Genomic DNA, 22,502 nt, shown 5'->3' with positions numbered 1-22,502 from the left:
CTCCCCTAGGCTAAGAAGACCAATAAAATTAAACATAAAGAGTGTGCTCTATGCACGCAGCCCTTACCCGACACATATCCTAAAAGGCTGTGTCAGTCCTGTATAAGTCAAACCTTACAGGATGAGGAGGCTTACGGCCACAAGTATTAGAGCCATAATACGGCAAGAAATACAGTCTCTGGGATCAGAGTCCATAAAAAAGCATGATAATAAACGCCAGTCTCCTGACCCCCAGTTCAGAATCTGAAGAGGGCTTAATTCGCTCATCCAACACCTCAGAATCATCTCATAGTTCCTCTGAAGATGAAGGTGGAGCATGTTTTTCCGTTGAAAGCATTGACAGCCTTATAAAATTCATCAGAAATACTATGGGGTGCCCAGACACTAAAGGAGTCAAATCTGCTGAAGATATTATGTTTGCAGGTCTGGGTCATAAAAAGAGACGAGCGTTTCCAGTAGTCTCTGCCATCAAGGACCTGGTAAAGAAAGAATGGGACAAACAGGGGAAGGGGTTTCTCCCGTCCTCTTCTAAGAGGCGTTACCCCTTTAGCGATGAGGACTTAGCAGTATGGTCTAAAGTCCCAAAAGTGGATGCAGCTGTGGCATCCACCTCGAAACAGTCATCTCTTCCTGTGGAGGATGCAGGAATCTTGCTAGATCCCTTAGACCGCAAAACAGAGGCTCTCCTGAAAAGATCCTGGGAGACGAATACAGGAGCTTTCAAACCGGCCATATCAGGCACGTGCACAGCCAGGTCCCTATTAGTCTGGGTAGACCAACTGGAGCAACAAGTAAAGGGCAAGGTCTCAAGAGATAAAATTCTCCAAGCCTTGCCACTGATTAAAAGTGCCATGGCATTCTTAGCTGACGCTTCAGCGGACTCCCACCGTTTAGCAGCGAGGTCAGCAGGTCTGGTCAATGCAGCCCGGCGTGCCCTTTGGCTCAAAGGATGGAAGGGAGATGCACAATCAAAGACCAGATTATGTTCAATCCCATGCCAGGGTGAGTTCTTGTTCGGAAAGGTCCTAGATGACCTACTTAACAAAGCTGGAGAGAGAAGGAAAGGCTTCCCTAAACAGTTTCTTCCTTCTTACAGGAGAGCGTTTAGAAGACGGCCATTCAATAGAAGAAGGCCGTATGAGCCACAAAAAGACCGCTGGGAATCAAAAGAAACCAAACCAAAAGGTGCCTTATATAGTAACCCCGAAACATCTAGGCGGGGGCGATACTACCAGTAATGAGATCCCAGTTGGTGGCAGACTGAAGTTTTTTTATCATAAATGGGAAGAGATAACATCAAATCAGTGGATTCTCCGTCTAATAAAATCTGCTTCCACCTCTGACTTGGCATTCGGGAGAGCCGTCCTTAGTACGGTAATCCCACCCATGTGAAGGTTCTCTGAAAGTCTCTCAAAGTGGGTGCTGTCGTGGCGAAGGGTAAAAAGCTGGATTACGTACCGGTAATGCTCTTTTAATGAGCCACGACAGCACCCTGTCACTTCCCACCCTAGTAGATATGTATGTTTTATATTCGCATGGGTGATTATAGATATAAGATATACTTGTAATTAAGGATGTACACTAATTTTAACAACGGCGGTTCCTCTCGTACTCTGAAAAACAACTGAGGAGGAGAGGGGGACCGCCCTTTTATCTCTGTAGGTTTCCTGTTCCTATGGGCGGGTCCCTCTCTCAAAGTGGGTGCTGTTGTGGCTCATTAAAAGAGCATTACCGGTACGTAATCCGGCTTTTCTGCGAGACGTAATTATAATAATAAGCCTCATGTGTGTCTTCAGTATAGCTCCCAGTTTGGACAAATTAGGAATATTATCAAAAAAAGATTACCCATCTTGTATGAGGATCATATTCTTATGGATATCTTAAAAGATGGGGTCAATGTGGTAGCCAGAAAAGCTCAAACTATTGGGGACATTATTGCTTCAAATACAATCACAGCTAAACCAAAAATGAACACATGGTTAGAATACAAGGGTTTCTTTAAATGTGGCACTACAGCGTGCAGTACGTGTGCACATTCTCTAACTGGGAACACTTTCACCAACTCAGAAAAAAATAAAAATTATAAAATAAACAATTTTATTAATTGTCATACAAAAAATGTAGTATACAAAGTAGAATGTACAGCCTGCCAACTATCGTATATAGGCTGCACAACACGTAAATTAAAAACGCGCATCACAGAACATATTAGGGATGCTAATATTGCTAACTTTACTACTAGGAATGTATCCATGGTTTCTAAACATTTTAGTACAGTACATAGGGGGGATATCACAACCTTAAAAGTTCAGGGTATTGAGAAAGTTTACTCACATAGTCGTGGGGGTGATATAAAAAGGCGGTTATTAACCAGAGAAGCCTTTTGGATGTACAATTTAAACACCCGTTTCCCTGTAGGTTTGAACAAAAGGAATGAAATTTCATACCACTATTGCTGATATCTTTCATATGTATTTTCTATGTGTATTTTTAGTGCATCTTTCCATTCTGTTGTGCGATAAAATGCATGCAGTCGCGATCTGTAGGACCTTTTCATTTATCATGTGACTCTGCTAGATTGTCTGTATACCTGTTTTTTTTGTTTTTTTTTGAAGGTTAGAACAAAAGGAATGACATTTATATCACTACGTTTGATATTTTATATATGTATTCTTTATATGTATTTTTATTGTACCTTTCCATTCTGTCTTGTGATAAAATGCATGTAGTTGCGATCTGCAGGACCTTTCTATTTATCATGTGATTCTGATAGTGTGTGATAGGTCCATTTTTTTCTATATAAGCAAGACTGAATGTGGGTTTTATATGGGCATGAATAAGATCCTGTGTGATCGAAACGCGTTGCCTATATTCATGTAACCACCTGCGCCCTGTTTACTCTGTAAGGATGTCCGTTTTAATGAAGTTGGACTAATAAAGAATTTTGCCATTTTATTGGAGCTGGAGTTTCCACGTTTTCGTATACTGCAATTGCTTGGCGTCTTGGTCTGGACGAATCTCCGTGCTCAATTATCTATGGTCTGGTTGGTGAGCTGGCTGCGGCTTATAGCCGATTTTTTTCTATCCCTCCAGAATGCCCTCCAGGATTTTACCCACAGTAGAGGTTAAGCTTACTGGCCTATAATTTCAGAGTTCAGTTTTTCTCCCCTTTTTGAATATTGGCACCACATTTGCTATACGCCAGTCCTGTGGTACAGACCCTGTTATTATGGAGTCTTTAACCCCTTTACCCCCAAGGGTGGTTTGCACGTTAATGACAAGGCCAATTTTTACAATTCTGACCACTGTCCCTTTATGAGGTTATAACTCTGGAACGCTTCAACGGATCCTGATGATTCTGACATTGTTTTCTCGGGACATATTGTACTTCATGATAGTGATAAAATTTCTTTGATATTACCTGCGTTTATTGGTGAAAAAACGGAAATTTGGCAAAAATTTTGAAAATTTTCCAATTTTCCAACTTTGAATTTTTATGCAATTAAATCAAAAAGATATGTCACACAAAATACTTGATAAGTAACATTTCCCACATGTCCACTTTACATCAGCACAATTTTGGAACCAACATTTTTTTTTTGTTTGTTAGGGAGTTATAAGGGTTAAAATTTGACCAGCAATTTCTCATTTTTACAACACCATTTTTTTTTTTAGGGACCACATCACATTTGAAGTCATTTTGAGGGGTCTATATGATAGAAAATACTCAAGTGTGACACCATTCTAAAATCTGCACCCCTCAAGGTGCTCAAAACGACATTCAAGAAGTTTATTAACCCTTCAGGTGTTTCACAGGAATTTTTGGAATGTTTAAATAAAAATGAACATTTAACTTTTTTTCACAAAAAATTCACTTCAGCTCCAATTTGTTTTATTTTACCAAGGGTTACAGGAGAAAATGGACCCAAAAAGGTGCTGTACAATTTGTCCTGAGTACGCCGATACCCCATATGTGGGGGTAAACCACTGTTTGGGCGCATGACAGAGCTCGGAAGCGAAGGAGCGCCATTTGACTTTTCAATGCAAAATTGACTGGAATTGAGATGGGACGCCATGTTGCATTTGGAGAGCCACTGATGTGCCTAAACATTGAAACCCCCCACAAGCAACACCATTTTGGAAAGTAGACCCTCTAAGGAACTTATCTAGAGGTGTGGTGAGCACTTTAACCCACCGAGTGCTTCACAGAAGTTTATAATGCAGAACTGTAAAAATAAAAAATCCAAAAATTACACAAAAATTATTTTTTCGCCCCAAATTTTTTATTTTCCCAAGGGTAAGAGAAGAAATTGGACCCCAAAAGGTGTTGTACAATTTGTCCTGAGTACGCTGATACCCCATATGTGGGGGTAAACCACTGTTTGGGCGCATGGGAGAGCTCGGAAGGGAAGGAGCGCCGTTTGACTTTTCAATGCAAAATTGACTGGAATTGAGATGGGATGCCACATTGCGTTTGGAGAGCCACTGATGTGCCTAAACATTGAAACCCCCCACAAGTGACACCTTTTTGGAAAATAGACCCCCTAAGGAACTTATCTAGATGTGTGGTAGGCACTTTGACCCACCAAGGGCTTCACAGAAGTTTATAATGCAGAGCCGTAAAAATAAAACAAACATTTTTTTCCCACAAAAATTATTTTTTAGCCCCCAGTTTTGTATTTTCCCGAGGGTAACAGGAGAAATTGGACCCCAAAGGTTGTTGTCCAATTTGTCCTGAGTACGCTGATACCCCGTATATTGGGGTAAACCCCTGTTTGGGCACACGGGAGAGCTCGGAAGGGAAGGAGCACTGTTTTACTTTTTCAACGCAGAATTGGCTGGAATTGAGATCGGACGCCATGTCGCATTTGGTGAGCCCCTGATGTGCCTAAACAGTGGAATCCCGTATAAATCATAAACCTACCCTATAAAACCAATTTTTATTATAATTCAACAATAAAACCAATAGATAGGTTACACAAAACCAAAAAAAACACCGTGAAATGACAAACAATCCCAAACATGGGATGTTAGGGGAATCCCTAGTACCGTACCTAAGCTGTCACCTTCCTATCAGCGGGGGTTGGCACCCTATGGGAAGCGTATTGGCGCCCCCGCTCAGCGACGGCTACCCCTAGAGGCCCTAATGATACCATGAGCCATAACCCTCCCCAGATAGGGAATAAGGGGCACCTCTAAGGCTAAACAGAGATCACTCCTACAACACTAGGGATAACCCTAATCCCCCAATGCAAATACCCATTAAAAACAGTATGATGAACACAATCGGCGTATTGGTGGTATTATTGTGCATCTAGATCTAGCCACATGACCCCAAAATGGTAACCAGAGAAAGACACAACTTATATCAATCAGCTTATATCAATGGTTAACCCTTTAGGCCGACAAGTACCACAACCTCATATGTAGTATTAGTGACACAGGTTTGCTGCAGTCAAAAACCCTGCACACATGGCCCTTCAAAACATATATATATGGGCACTGATTAACAAATGAATGTAAGTTGGTACTCATCCATGCACATCCACCCGCCACTTCCGCCTCAACGCGTTTTGCCCCTCTGGCTCATCAGGAGGCTCGATGCAAAGAAAGTGTCCCGATTTTGATATGATGCTTACCGCTATATTAAATCACCTCCATTTAAATAGTACCGCTCTCCTATCCTGTCCGTTACACTTCCGCCGCGTCTGACCGGAAGTGACGTACCCGCACTGTATTATGGGAAACATCCCACTGCTCATGCGCCGGCTGGAACGCAGAAAAAACCCGGCGTGCCCTTGATGTGATGATGACATTCCTCACACTCTGATGTTGAAACGCGTTTCGCCCCTCTGGCTCATCAGGAGGCTCGATGTAAAGAAAGTGTCCCGATTTTGATATGATGCTCATATCAAAATCGGGATACTTTCTTTACATCGAGCCTCCTGATGAGCCAGAGGGGCGAAACGCGTTTCAACATCAGAGTGTGAGGAATGTCATCAGTAAACACTGGTACATATTAAAAATGGACCCGGACCTGAGAGACTGTATAGGTGAGCGTCCTAATATCACTTTTCGTAAGGGAAGGTCCATTAAAGATCTGTTGGTGCATAGTCACTATAAAAAACCTGTAGCAGAGGGGACCTGGCTTGACAGAAAGCCATGTGGTTTCTTTCGGCGTGGTCACTGTCAAATGTGTAAATGGATGAAACCAAATAAATTCTTTGAAAGTTCATCCACGAATAAAAAATTTTATCAAAGGGACTTCTCTAATTGCAAAACAACTGGTGTTGTCTATAAGGCCACTTGACCCTGCCCAAAGGACTACGTAGGAAAAACAAAACGTGAATTCCGTAGAAGAGTGGGGGAACACATGGGGGACATAAGGAATGATAGGGATACCCCCTTGGCTAAACATATGAGATTGGTCCATGGTGACCAACTTTACAATATCAATTTTATGATCATTGAGGTTGTAAAGAACAATTGCAGAGGAGGCAATTGGGATAAGTCCATTCTTAAGAGAGAATGTGAATGGACATTCAGATTGGACTCAATGGTGCCCAAAGGGCTTAATGAAGTAATGTCGTTTGCATGCTTCCTGTAGGGCTGGGACGTCTCTTCAACCTCATTGCTGTGTATTTCCTGGGCTGTTTATTTGGAGATATGGAAAAGCCAATAAGTCTAGTACTGGACTGTAAGAAATTCAGCCCCCTGTGTTTTGGGGCCATACATATTGTTGTATTGTATCCTTGAATAAAAATCCTCCATAGGCTCCGTCTCTCTTAAATGGAGGTGATTTAATATAGCGGTAAGCATCATATCAAAATCGGGACACTTTCTTTACATCGAGCCTCCTGATGAGCCAGAGGGGCGAAACGCGTTGAGGCGGAAGTGGCGGGTGGATGTGCATGGATGAGTACCAACTTACATTCATTTGTTAATCAGTGCCCATATATATATGTTTTGAAGGGCCATGTGTGCAGGGTTTTTGACTGCAGCAAACCTGTGTCACTAATACTACATATGAGGTTGTGGTACTTGTCGGCCTAAAGGGTTAACCATTGATATAAGCTGATTGATATAAGTTGTGTCTTTCTCTGGTTACCATTTTGGGGTCATGTGGCTAGATCTAGATGCACAATAATACCACCAATACGATTGTGTTTATCATACTGTTTTTAATGGGTATTTGCATTGGGGGATTAGGGTTATCCCTAGTGTTGTAGGAGTGATCTCTGTTTAGCCTTAGAGGTGCCCCTTATTCCCTATCTGGGGAGGGTTATGGCTCATGGTATCATTAGGGCCTCTAGGGGTAGCCGTCGCTGAGCGGGGGCGCCAATACGCTTCCCATAGGGTGCCAACCCCCGCTGATAGGAAGGTGACAGCTTAGGTACGGTACTAGGGATTCCCCTAACATCCCATGTTTGGGATTGTTTGTCATTTCACTGTGTTTTTTTTGGTTTTGTGTAACCTATCTATTGGTTTTATTGTTGAATTATAATAAAAATTGGTTTTATAGGGTAGGTTTATGATTTATACTAGTTTATTTATACCCTTTAGTTATTTGAATTTGGTATTCTAAACAGTGGAATCCCCCCAATTATAACTGAAACCCTAATCCAAACACACCCCTAACCCTAATCCCAACGGTAACCCTAACCACACCTCTAACCCTAATCCCACCCCTATTAACAACCGTAAATGTAATCCAAACCCTAACCCTAATTTTAGCACCAACCCTAACTTTAGCCCCAACCCTAACTGTAGCCTTAACCCTAGCCCTAACCATAGCCCTAACCCTAACCCTAACGGGAAAATGGAAATAAATACATTTTTTTAAATTTTTCCCTAACTAAGGGGGTGATGAAGGGGGGTTTGATTTACTTTTATAGCGGGTTTTTTAGCTGATTTTTATGATTGGCAGCCGTCACACACTGAAAGACGCTTTTTATTGCAAAAAATATTTTTTGCGTTACCACATTTTGAGAGCTATAATTTTTCCATATTTTGGTCCACAGAGTCATGTGAGATTTTGTTTTTTGCGGGACGAGTTGACGTTTTTATTGGTAACATTTTCGGGCACGTGACATTTTTTAATCGCTTTTTATTCCGATTTTTGTGAGGCAGAATGACCAAAAACCAGCTATTCATGAATTTCTTTTGGGGGAGGCGTTTATACCGTTCCGCGTTTGGTAAAATTGATAAAGCAGTTTTATTCTTCGGGTCAGTACGATTACAGCGACACCTCATTTATATCATTTTTTAATGTTTTGGTGCTTTTATGCTTTTATACGATAAAAACTATTTTATAGAAAAAATAATTATTTTTGCATCGCTTTATTCTGAGGACTATAACTTTTTTATTTTTTTGCTGATGATGCTGTATCGTGGCTCGTTTTTTGCGGGACAAGATGACGCTTTCAGCGGTACCATGGTTATCTATATCTGTCTTTTTGATCGCGTGTTATTCCACTTTTTGTTCGGCGGTATGATAATAAAGCGTTGTTTTTTGCCTCTTTTTTTTTTTTTTTTATTACGGTGTTTACTGAAGGGGTTAACTAGTGGGACAGTTTTATAGGATGGGTCGTTACGGACCCGGCGATACTAAATATGTGTACTTTTATTGTTTTTTTTATTTAGGTAAAGAAATGTATTTATGGGAATAATATATATATTTTTTTCTTTATTTAGGATTTTTTTTTTTTTTTTTTTACACATGTGGAAATTTTTTTTTTAACTTTGTCCCGGGGGGGGGGGGGGGGTGGGACATCACAGATCGCTGATCTGACAGTTTGCACAGCACTCTGTCAGATCAGCGATCTGACTTACAGCGCTGCAGGCTTACCAAGCGCTTGCTCTGAGCAGGCACTTGGTAAGCCACCTCCCTCCCTGCAGGACCCGGATGCCGTGGCCATTTTGGATCCGGGCCTGCTGCAGGGAGGGGGGGAAAGATACCCTCGCAGCAACGCGATCACATCGCGTTGCTGCGGGGGACTCAGGGAAGCCCACAGGGAGCCCCCTCCCTGCGCGATGCTTCCCTATACCGCCGGCACACCGAGGTCATGTTTGATCGCGGTGTGCCGGGGGTTAATGTGCCGGGGGCGGTCCGTGACCGCTCCTGGCACATAGTGCCGGATGTCAGCTGCGATAGGCCGATCGCGCTGGACGTACTATTCCGTCCTTGGGAATTAGGTCCCACCCCACATGGACGGAATAGTACGTCCAATGGCAGAAAGGGGTTAAAGATTAAATATAATGGTCTATCAATGACTGTACTTAATTCCTGCAGTACTCAGGGGTGTATCCCATTCGGGCCCGAAGATGTCTCAATTTTAGTGATTTTTTTTTTACGCCGCCGTACTTCCTACTGGGTTCAGCAGGTGACATTTAATGGGGAATTTTTATCACTGATCATATTGTCTGCCATAGGATTTTCTTGTGTAAATACTGATGAAAAAAAGTCATTTAGCATATTGGCTTTTTCCTCATCCTCATCCACCATTTCACCCAGACTATTTTTATTTTTGTGCCTTAAAGAATTTTATATCATTGGGCAGAGAAGAAAAAATAATCACTTTTTTACCACAAAAATTTTGTTTTAGCCTCAGATTTTACATTTTCACACTGGGAGATGGGTAAAAATGGCACCAAAATTTCTCGTGAATGTTGGAATACCCCATATGTGGCTGTACAGTATTGCTTAGCCACATGGCGATACTCGGGATGGACGCAGTGCTATTTGCCTCCTGGAGCACAGATTTCCTAGAATATTTTATGGACAACAGAGCCCAGAAACATCCAGAACCAAGCATCAATGAATGTTGTTGAGGGAAAATTGCATACTGCCATTGTAGTACCCAGTATGTTGTAGTGCCCATACATTATGCCCACCTCGTTCTTCTAGAGACATGCGCCCATAAATTAAGCAGGCTCTCATCACTACAGAAATGTCAAATATGTGGTTTAGGCCTACTGTAGAATTTGCTTAATTTCTTTTGGGGGGTGAGGAGCCATTTCACTTTTCCAGAGCCTTTGTGCTACCAGTAATGTGGAAACCCCCTATATTTTCATTAGCAGATGATGGACCTTAGTGTGGACTTGTTTGTGAACTGAGTTGAGGCTTTTGTTAAGAAAATTTTAGAAAATATGTGGGATCACATTTATCCTGCGCTCTACGTTGAGCATTTACATCAGAGTTTCCATAGAAATCTCCAATTAACGTGATTCTGATGAAAGCCCTGACTAGAGATGCGTGAACCTGAACATTAAAGTTTGGGGTCTGTACCGAACACCTACTGTTTGGGCACAGAATTCTCCAGGAATTGCGTGTTAGGGTATGTGCACACGTCAGTATTTTCTAACAGAAATTTCCTGACAAAAACCGGACATTTCTGCCAGAAATCCGCATGCGTTTTTTTGCGTTTTTGATGCTTTTTTGATGCGTTTTTTGTGCGTTTTTCCCAATGCATTATATAGCGGGAAAAATGTTAAAAATCCGCAAAATTAATGAACATGCTGCTTTTTTTCCCCGTGATGTGTTTTTTTTGCGGAAAAAAACGCATCATGTGCACAAAAATTGCAGAATGCATTCTAAATGATAGGATGCGTAGGCTTTTTTATGCCTTTTTATAGAGTTTTTATCATGAAAAAACCTGAACGTGTGCACATACCCTTACTGTTTGGATTCGGCACCCGAACACCGGCAGCTCTGATCAGTGATAAGAGCACTGCTGTTCCCACGATGTCAGATGACAGTGTGAGCCAGCAGCTATGACCGGTGGTAAAAAGTTTACCTTTGGTCACAGGCGTCAGCTGATAACAGCAAGAGCAGGCAGTGGCTAATGGGAGTATCCATCAGCCAGCACCTGCACTATAAATACATTTTTTTTTTAATGGCATGGGTTCCCCTTAATTTTTGATAATCAGCATGGCAAAACTGACAGCTGCGGGCTGTAACCCTCAGTTTTCAGATTTATCATGGCTGGTTATAAAGAATAGAGGGGTCCCCAGGCCGCTTTTTTAAAAATATATTTAATTTAAAAAAAACAGGGTTGGGTCCTCCTCATTTTTTGACAACCAGCTAAGCTAAAGCAGACAGCTGGGTGCTGGTATTCTCAGGCTGGTAAGGGGCCATGGACATTGCCCCCTAGCCAAAAAATAGCAGCCTGCAGCCACCCTAGAAAATTCACATCTATTAGATGTGCCAATTCTGGTACTTTGCCCGGCTCTTCCCACTTGTCCTGTGGCGCTGGCAAGTGGGGTAATATTTGTTGGGTTGATGTCACCTTTGTATTTTTAGATAACATCAAGCCCAAGGGTTAGTAATGGAGAGATGTCTATAAGACGCCTATCTGTTACTAATCCCATAGTCATATTGTAAATAAACACAAAGCAAGAATAAAGTCCTTTATTTGAAATAAAAATTCACACCCTGTTTTACAAATTTATTTAAAAGTAACAAACAAGTTTATACTCCTCTTATGCCCATTCCAATGAAGATTTTGTCCCCTGTAAAAAATAAAAAATCATAAACAATAATACTCACCTAACACCCATTCCATTGAAGCCCTGGTCTCCTGTAAAAAACAAAAATAACAAACAACGTAATCCATGTCTGCGATAAGTGGTTTTCAACTTGGACGGTGCCAAGGTGAGACCGCCAAGGCTGAAAACCATGGGAGAATGAGCTGCTGCGTGACTAGCGGTAACATCATCGAGATTACCGCAGGTCACTTAGTTGCATTCTGAGCTCACTTTACTGTGAGTCGGGCCAATGAACTGCGGTGACCTCAGTGAGATCACTGCTAGCACTGTGTGAAAAAGTCTCTTGATGTAGCGCCAAGCTCAGTCAGTTCATCACTGTTCACCGTAAGAATTTTCTCATGGTGAACTCACTGAGCTCAGAGCTGCACTGTGAGACTTTTTCTCACAGTACTAGTGGTTATCTCACTTATGTCACGGCAGTTCATCGGCCCTTCAGTGAAGTGAGCTGGGAACGCAACTCAGTGATCTGCGATAACCTCGTCAACATCACCACTAGTCACGGATGGTGAGCTCGCAGCAGCTCGTTCTCTCATTGTTTTCATACTGGACAGTAGCATCTTGGCATTATCCAGGTTAAAAACTACTTATCGCAGACATGGATTACAGCAACGGACAGTATGTCGGACATGTGAGGGATATGGTCGTTTGTTAATTTTGTTTTTTCCCATGAGACAATGGAAGGGGCGTTAGGTGAGTATTATTGTTGTTTTTTTTAAGATTTTTTTTTTTTTTTTTTTTACAGGGGATGAGGGCTTTAATGGAATGGGCATAAGGCGAGTATAACTTTGTTTTTTTATTTTTAAATAAAGTAAAATGGTGTGTATTTTTATGTCACATAAAGGACTTTATTCTGGCTATATGTTTATGTACAATATGAAAATGGTATTAGTAATGGATACTAATCTGTGGGCTTGATATCACCTGACAATACAAAGGTGGCATCAACTCCACAAATATTAGCCCACTTGCTATCACCACAGGACAAAGCGACAGATGCGGCTTTTTTGGAGGCGGATGAGGGCTGCTATTTTTATGCTGGGGGGAGGCAACATCCATGGCCTCTACGAGTCTGAGAATAACAGCGCCTAGCTTGTCTGCTTTAGCTTGACTTGTCAAAAATCGGGAGAACCCAATACTGTTTTTTTAATTAATATTTATTTAAATAATGTTAAAGTACGGCATGGGGACCCCTGTATTGTTGATAACCAGTCATGATAAAGCTGAGACCTCACATCATTTTATTTATTTATTTATATAGCGCAGGCGCTGGCTGATGAATACTCCCACCAGCCACCGCCTGCTCTCTATATTATCAGCGACAGAAGGTGTAGGCTAATTGGAGTAGTATTCCCATCAGCAGATGCCTGTGACTGGAGTTAACTTTTTACCTCTGGACCCAGCTGGTGGCTCACGCTGTCCTCTCACGGCGTGGGAACCACAGCTCCCTGACCAGTGGTAATAATCTTACAGCCGATCAGAAACAGTGTTTCCCACACTGTCATGAAGATGACAGCGTGGCAAACAATGGCTGTTCGGGTCCCCCATTCATTTGAATGGGGTCCTACTTCGGGTTCAGGTACTGTTCTCATACCTGAACCAAACTTTTTTTTAGCTGTTCGGCTGAACCCAAACATCCAGGGGTTCGCCCATCACTAGCCATGACAGATCCTTTCCCTATAATGAGGCAGCAAAGTTACTGCGTCTGGCCTTTGTTCAGTGGTCTCCTTCTTTTCAGAGGTGCACAAAACTGTGGTGGACCGTAATTTTAAGTATGTTTAAAAAGACGTAAATCGCCAGATCATAGGCCAGACAGCATCCACAGTGCTTCCATCTGCCTCATTATAGGGAATCTTCTGCAGGAGGTTCCATCTTAACCACGTATTTTGGAGATTTACATGGAAACCTGAATGTAAGCACTCAGCATAGAGCGCAGAATAAATGTGAGCCAAGCCTTACTACTATCTTTGGGAGGCAGAATTAACTAATCAACAGCAGGTCAAGAATTTGTTCTATTTCATTTTTATGCCATTCTTGGTGTTTTCTAGGTGCTTAGACAGCTTTATTCTTTTGAGGAACACTGGACTACATTGGATCTAGGTGGGAACCTTTTTTAAAAAATAATTGGTGTATTGTTGTAATTTCTCTCTTTTATGATTTTCATATGGATTAGGTGGACTTCAGAGGACCTGCATGTTTTTTTATAGATTGGTAAACCAGGGAAAGTGTGAGGGAGTGTTTATTCAAATAAAGTATTTTTATGTGTGTTTTTTTTTTTTTCATAGACACCTCTCCATTACTAGCACCAGGGCTTGATGCCAGCTGTGATTTTTGATAAATCATGGCTGACATAAACCCCAAGCCCTATTACCTCGATTGCCGATGTACCAGTGCAATCAGGAAAAGCTGAGGTAAAGCGCCAGAATTGGGGAAACTAATGTGATACCCAACAACCATGGACCTTCCCAGCCTGATAATATAAACTCACAGCTGTCTACTTTACCTGTGCTGATTATCAAAAATGGGGGGGAGCCCACATCATTTTTTACATTTACTGTATTTATTTGCTTAATACATGTACAGTAAGCTACACAGGCACGGCAATAATTATATAACTCACGGAAATCTGTCTATCTATCATCTCTCTCTCAGCAAGGTCTTACAGGCACATACAGCACACGCAGAGCACACAGATACCATCCGTGTGCTGTTTTTCATGGACTCTTAGACTGGTACTGGCCCTCGTCATTCATGTTGCCATAAAAAAAAAGGACATGTCTCATGGTCCATGTAAAAATTCGGATATAAGAGCAGCCCCACTGGTTCTAATGGGTACGTGTGGTATTCGTGAAAAAAAAAAAAATACTACAACAAGTACTGGAAACATGGCCCTGTGAAGGAGGCCTTAAAATATAGTAACTAATCACTAGGAATATCAAAAGGTAAGAAACTTTGACTTTCACATGCTGACCAGCTAACTGACGGTACTTACTTCTGAATTTCCGCAGGAAGACTCTCAATGAGGTTATGGTTCAGATTCAGACAGATCAGATTTTGTAATCCATCTTGTTCATTTAAAGAAAATAAATGAAAAATAATATTATCAGCAGGAGTTGGCATATTTGGAATAATAATCATCAGTGTACTACTTGTGAGGCCACAACATCTAATTTTACTGACTGTACTTTTACAAGCCACCGATGTGCTTTATAGTACTGGATTTCATGAACATTAATTGTACAGCTTAACGATATATTCGTTCAGACGTTCCTGTTCTCAGACCTTGTCCCCGGCGGACCGCACATGGGCCAATTGTAGCCAACGCCCTAGAGCACATGGTTGATTTCAAAGTGGCCCATAATTTATTGGGTAACAGTAGTCAAAAAGATGAAATGGTGTCAAGCTGTTGAGTATGACAAAAAAATGAACCGCACAGTTAAGCAGGTCAAACGGAGTCCAAAGTTTCATCTTTTGCCTCGTTAATGTGAGCGGGTATGATAAGGAGAATGTTTGAATGCTTAAGGGAATTTTGCACTTACAAGTTTTGGCCAATCAGATGTTACCCACCCTCCCTGGTTCCAATACTGCAGGACTGTCTGTTTACTAGATGCAATGGTGATGTCATGAGTACAGTGCACATCACCGCTGCAGCCAGTCATTAAGCTCATAGTAATGCTTATACAGTAGCGTACCTAAGAGTGGGCAGAGGGTGCGGTCGCCCACCTGGAGCCACTGCCCTGCAGTACCGCTCTTCGTTCTGAAGACCACAGGTCGCTTTAAGGCTGCGGTCTACAGAATGGTAGGATGACGCCGTGGCCAAAGCAATGACGCATGCCAGGACATCAGAGTCCCGGGACAGTGATATCATCATGCCGCGCTGAGCCTATGACTATCCTGTGCGTATGCTCAGTGGAATCATCAAAATCCTGGATTAGGTGAGCATATGATGATTTTATTTAAAGTAAAACCTGTGACTGGGGCCATCGTACAGTGGGGGAGGGGGCCCCTCATACATTGTAGGCACTACTGTGGGGCATCCTCAAATTGTGGGGGCCATTATACTGTTCTGGTGCTACTGTGCTGTCCATTATATAGTGTGGCAGATAATGTGGGAGGCATTATCCATTTTGGGGGCTACTGTGGGGGCTCTCAAAGTGTAGGGACTACTGAAGGGTCCATCGCAAGGACAATTTTAAAGTGTGGAGTCCATTGTACAGTGTGAGGACTACAGTGGTGATCATTATACTGTGTTTTGAGGGAGAAGTGTACTATACTGTGTATAGGGGAACCATGGGCCCATCATACTGTGTATCAGGGTGCTATGGGGGCATTATACTGTGTATAGGGGAACCATGGGCTCATCATACTGTGTATAGGGGTGCTATGGGAGCATTATACTGTGTATAGGGGAACCGTGGGCTCATCATACTGTGTATAGGGGTGCTATGGGGGCATTATACTGTGTATAGGGGAACCATGAGCCCATCATACTTTGTATAAGGGTGCTATGGGGGCATTATACTGTGTATAGGGGAACCGTGGGCTCATCATACTGTGTATAGGGGTGCTATGGGGGCATTATACTGTGTATAGGGGAACCGTGGGCTCATTATACTGTGTATAGGGGTGCTATGGGGGCATTATACTGTGTATAGGGGAACCATGGGCCCATCATTCTGTGTATAGGGTTGCTTTGGGGGCATTATAATGTGTATAGGGGAACCATGGGCCCATCATACTGTGTATAGGGGTGCTATGGGGGCATTATACTGTGCATAGGGGAACCATGAGCCCATCATACTGTGTATAGGGGTGCTATGGGGGCATTATACTGTGTATGGGGGAACCATGGGCCCATCATACTGTGTATAGGGGTGCTATGGGGCATTATACTGTGTATAGGGGAAGCATAGGCCCATCATACTGTGTATAGGGGTGCTATGGGGGCATTATACTGTGTATAGGGGAACCGTGGGCTCATCATACTGTGTATAGGGGTGCTATGGGGGCATTATACTGTGTATGGGGGAACCATGGGCCCATCATACTGTGTATAGGGGTGCTATGGGGCATTATACTGTGTATAGGGGAAGCATAGGCCCATCATACTGTGTATAGGGGTGCTATGGGGGCATTATACTGTGTATAGGGGAACCGTGGGCTCATCATACTGTGTATAGGGGTGCTATGGGGGCATTATACTGTGTATGGGGGAACCATGGGCCCATCATACTGTGTATAGGGGTGCTATGGGGCATTATACTGTGTATAGGGGAAGCATAGGCCCATCATACTGTGTATAGGGGTGCTATGGGGGCATTATACTGTGTATAGGGGAACCGTGGGCTCATCATACTGTGTATAGGGGTGCTATGGGGGCATCATACTGTGTATAGGGGAACCGTGGGCTCATCATACTGTGTATAGAGGTGCTATGGGGGCATTATACTGTGTATAGGGGAACCATGGGCCCATCATACTGCGTATAGGGGTGCTATGGGGGCATTATATTGTATATAGCGGAGCTGTTAGCCCATTATACTGTGCATAGAGGAGATGTACATGGTGGGGATTCAGAAGACATTATTACTGTAGATGGAGGAACTCAAAGGACATTTTTTAAATGCTAAGTGAGCACACAAACAAATTATTGTTATAGGCCACTCAGGGCATTGTGACCGTCCAAATGGGCACACAGGGAACATTATTACTTTCTAGGGGTATAATGGGACCACTACTTTCTAGGGCACTTACACAGGGTATAAATGTTTGTCTCAAGGGGCAAAAGAGGCATTTACTTTGTAAAGGACACAGTGCATTACTACGTGGGGCATTAAGAGAATCCCCACACAGCAGGTGCAGTAATAGGGACACATACGGCAGCAGTGGCTCAGTATTGGGGTATGAGGGGCAGTAATAGGGACACATACGGCAGCAGTGGCTCAGTATTGGGGTATGAGGGGCAGTAATAGGGACACATATGCCAGCAGTGGCTCAGTATTGGGGTATGAGGAGCAGTAATAGGGACACATATGGCAGCAGTGGCTCAGTACTGGGGTATGAGGGGCAGTAATAGGGACACATACGGCAGCAGCGGCTCAGTATTGGGGTATGAGGGGCAGTAATAGGGACACATATGGCAGCAGTGGCTCAGTACTGGGGTATGAGGGGCAGTAATAGGGACACGTACGGCAGCAGCGGCTCAGTATTGGGGTATCAGGGGCAGTAATAGGGACACATATGGCAGCAGTGGCTCAGTATTGGGGTATGAGGGGCAGTAATAGGGACACATACGGCAGCAGAGGCTTAGTATTAGGGTATCAGGTGCAGTAATAGGGACACATATGGCATCAGTTGCTCAGTATTGGGGTATCAGAAGGATGAGGAGTATCTGCAGATTGGGAATAGATGAGGACGGTGCAGGAAATATGAAAAATGAATTGTCTTTGTTGTAATCCCTGCAGATGAGTCGTGGCTGGAGAAGTTGTTGTGTCGGTCTGGGCCAGATGGAAAGACAAAAAAAGTTAAGACTCTATCAGAAAGAACGTCAGCTACAACTCATCTAATATATAACTGTACTGTAACCACCTGTATGGTCTGTAGGACTGGTATCTACCACTATATGTCACTGTATGGTGGTAATATCAGTGCTGGTGTTTGTATACAGAAGTATTTTCAGCCTGGTCATCTGATGAGGTTCCTGAATACCCACAATTAGGGTGCACTACCGTAGTTGTAACCAGGGCTTACTCAGACGTTTCGCGGTCCCTGAGCTGAACCCCTAGCTACACCTCTGTGCCTATAAAATAAGTTAATTGCACCAACAAATATAATAAAGATAGTTATATACAGCAATCCCCAAAGAAGATAATTGCCCAAATAATGTTGACGAGTCTGTATCTACAACCTCATACCTCTAACCTACAAGGGAAGTTTTAATTGGCAAGATATATTTCTCTTACATCAATATACAATCAGAACTTCTCTTTTACAAGTCATTAGTTGATCCGGTTTACTAAGTTTACCCTTTGGCTGCTTTAAGGACAACTGAACATGGCGACTCCATAACATTCTTATTACAAGGTCTCTTTCTCCAGGCAGAAGGCTTAGTGTATAAGTAGGAGGTACAATCACATCACCTCATTGACCCTCCTAGATCTACTAGTTTGCCTGTTACGCTCAGCAGTCAGTGTACTGAAGGTCCCATCCAGTAGCCATGGAGGATCGATGCCAGGAACGTTCCGCCAGTGAACAGGAACAGGAGGTGGAGGACGTCATCTGTGTTATTATACATAAGGGTCCTCAAGACTGTGATACTACGTCAAAGAAACCTTCTCAAATTTCTACTCATTTCTTTCTCCGTTATAAAGTTCCTGGTACTGTACACATGTCCCTAGAAAATAACTACAATAAGAAGTCCAGTAACAAACGTTTAGGAAAAGGGATGTGATGTTACACTAAAATATGCTGAACTGCTGTAGACACAGTCATAGTAACATAGTAACATAGTTAGTAAGGCCGAAAAAAGACATTTGTCCATCCAGTTCAGCCTATATTCCATCATAATAAATCCCCAGATCTACGTCCTTCTACAGAACCTAATAATTGTATGATACAATATTGTTCTGCTCCAGGAAGACATCCAGGCCTCTCTTGAACCCCTCGACTGAGTTCGCCATCACCACCTCCTCAGGCAAGCAATTCCAGATTCTCACTGCCCTAACAGTAAAGAATCCTCTTTTATGTTGGTGGAAAAACCTTCTCTCCTCCAGACGCAAAGAATTCCCCCTTGTGCCCGTCACCTTCCTTGGTATAAACAGATCCTCAGCGAGATATTTGTATTGTCCCCTTATATACTTATACATGGTTATTAGATCGCCCCTCAGTCGTCTTTTTTCTAGACTAAATAATCCTAATTTCGCTAATCTATCTGGGTATTGTAGTTCTCCCATCCCCTTTATTAATTTTGTTGCCCTCCTTTGTACTCTCTCTAGTTCCATTATATCCTTCCTGAGCACCGGTGCCCAAAACTGGACACAGTACTCCATGTGCGGTCTAACTAGGGATTTGTACAGAGGCAGTATAATGCTCTCATCATGTGTATCCAAACCTCTTTTAATGCACCCCATGATCCTGTTTGCCTTGGCAGCTGCTGCCTGGCACTGGCTGCTCCAGGTAAGTTTATCATTAACTAGGATCCCCAAGTCCTTCTCCCTGTCAGATTTACCCAGTGGTTTCCCGTTCAGTGTGTAATGGTGATATTGATTCCCTCTTCCCATGTGTATAACCTTACATTTATCATTGTTAAACCTCATCTGCCACCTTTCAGCCCAAGTTTCCAACTTATCCAGATCCATCTGTAGCAGAATACTATCTTCTCTTGTATTAACTGCTTTACATAGTTTTGTATCATCTGCAAATATCAATATTTTACTGTGTAAACCTTCTACCAGATCATTAATGAATATGTTGAAAAGAACAGGTCCCAATACTGACCACTGCGGTACCCCACTGGTCACAGCCACCCAGTTAGAGACTATACCATTTATAATTAGACACAACCACAGAAGTACCAACCACTATAAATCAGTAATCACAAAATCAATAATATAGAAATAATATATACCATATCCCAGTGATTTAGTGCTCTGTGGAGAAAGGTGTGGAAAAACCACTATATATAGGATAAAACAAACACAGCCAATATATGGACACACCCAGAGAAAGTGACCACGACAAGGATATAAAAAAATGCCTTTATTATATCTGATTGGCAAATAAAATAATACAACAATTGTGCGCATAAAAACGAGAATATAGTTACATAATTAATTATAATTTTTTTTAAAAAATATATAAAGACTGACCCAATTATATATATATATATATATATATATATATATATATATATATATATATATATATATATATATATATATATATATATATATATATATATATATATATATATATATATATATAGAGAGAGAGAGAGAGATTCAAAATCTAGGTTAGTGGAGCCCCCCAAAAAATATATAAAGACTATATAGTTATAAAAATTGGAGAAGACTTGGCAATATTCATCTACAAGATGGAAAAAATGTGCAATTGCGATATGTAAAGTGCGGGATCTCAGGTATTTAAAGGTATGTATATCAACCTCATATAATGTAGGTCGTATTATGCCTCACATATGCCTCAATCTGTGGTATAAGTAATATATCAAGTAAAAACTAAAGTGCAAAGTGTCAAGAGGCAAGAAAATGCTATTGTATATAAGCCAAAAAAATGTGCAACAATTAAATGCTTAAATTTATAATAAACCAATATAAGGTGCACTGTGCAAAATACCAAATATTAGGAACTAGTGTGAAATAACAGAACACTAAAACCAATACTGTGCAAATATGGCAAAATTAAGAGCTGCTAATATATATGTCCTAAATATAGAGCCAATACCACAAGGCTGGATATACACTAGTGCAAAAAACTATACTGTGCAAATATAGCAAATGAAGGCTGCCAATATATGGGGAAAAACTAGAACTAATAACGATACCTCAACGTCAAGTTCCACATATATTGTGCAAATATCGCAAAAAAGTGCCAAGATGTGGTGCCAATACCTCAACACCTGATGTCCACGAGTGCCTTAATTGTGCTGTGCACCACAATATGTAGCGTGCTCCACAAAAGATGCAACAGGAGTCCCGCAGCAAGATAGGCAAAGGGGTGCACAGTATACGACAGAAAGGGGTATGCCCACAATATACCTTTATAAGAGGGTCAGCCAGGGGACGAAGGACTTAGCTCCGAAACGCGCGTCGGGGTGCGCACAACGGGACCTGGCTGACCCTCTTATAAAGGTATATTGTGGGCATACCCCTTTCTGTCGTATACTGTGCACCCCTTTGCCTATCTTGCTGCAGGACTCCTGTTGCATCTTTTGTGGAGCACGCTACATATTGTGGTGCACAGCACAATTAAGGCACTCGTGGACATCAGGTGTTGAGGTATTGGCACCACATCTTGGCACTTTTTTGCGATATTTGCACAATATATATGGAACTTGACGTTGAGGTATCGTTATTAGATCTAGTTTTTCCCCATATATTGGCAGCCTTCATTTGCTATATTTGCACAGTATAGTTTTTTGCACTAGTGTATATCCAGCCTTGTGGTATTGGCTCTATATTTAGGACATATATATTAGCAGCTCTTAATTTTGCCATATTTGCACAGTATTGGTTTTAGTGTTCTGTTATTTCACACTAGTTCCTAATATTTGGTATTTTGCACAGTGCACCTTATATTGGTTTATTATAAATTTAAGCATTTAATTGTTGCACATTTTTTTGGCTTATATACAATAGCATTTTCTTGCCTCTTGACACTTTGCACTTTAGTTTTTACTTGATATATTACTTATACCACAGATTGAGGCATATGTGAGGCATAATACGACCTACATTATATGAGGTTGATATACATACCTTTAAATACCTGAGATCCCGCACTTTACATATCGCAATTGCACATTTTTTCCATCTTGTAGATGAATATTGCCAAGTCTTCTCCAATTTTTATAACTATATAGTCTTTATATATTTTTTGGGGGGCTCCACTAACCTAGATTTTGAATCTCTATATATATAATTGGGTCAGTCTTTATATATTTTTTTAAAAAAATTATAATTAATTATGTAACTATATTCTCGTTTTTATGCGCACAATTGTTGTATTATTTTATTTGCCAATCAGATATAATAAAGGCATTTTTTTATATCCTTGTCGTGGTCACTTTCTCTGGGTGTGTCCATATATTGGCTGTGTTTGTTTTATCCTATACCATTTATAACCACCCTCTGCTTTCTATCACTAAGCCAGTTACTAACCCATTTACACACATTTTCCCCCAGACCAAGCATTCTCATTTTGTGTACCAACCTCTTGTGCGG

The 22,502-nt window shown here is 41.7% G+C and overlaps 1 protein-coding gene across 3 annotated transcripts in view; it reads right to left on the bottom strand.

The window, feature by feature from the left end:
* Positions 1-22,502, bottom strand: part of LRRC69 (leucine rich repeat containing 69) — a 72,300-nt gene that overhangs the window by 39,175 nt on the left and 10,623 nt on the right. For all 3 annotated transcript variants that reach the window (XM_069731600.1, XM_069731599.1, XM_069731598.1), the window contains exon 3: positions 14,537-14,609. In XM_069731600.1, the coding sequence (XP_069587701.1) occupies positions 14,537-14,609 (73 nt within the window). The remainder of the gene's footprint in view (positions 1-14,536; positions 14,610-22,502) is intronic.

Source organism: Ranitomeya imitator, chromosome 6 (assembly GCF_032444005.1).
Source record: "Ranitomeya imitator isolate aRanImi1 chromosome 6, aRanImi1.pri, whole genome shotgun sequence".
Taxonomy (NCBI): domain Eukaryota; kingdom Metazoa; phylum Chordata; class Amphibia; order Anura; family Dendrobatidae; genus Ranitomeya; species Ranitomeya imitator.
This window is presented reverse-complemented; position numbering and strand designations above follow the sequence as displayed.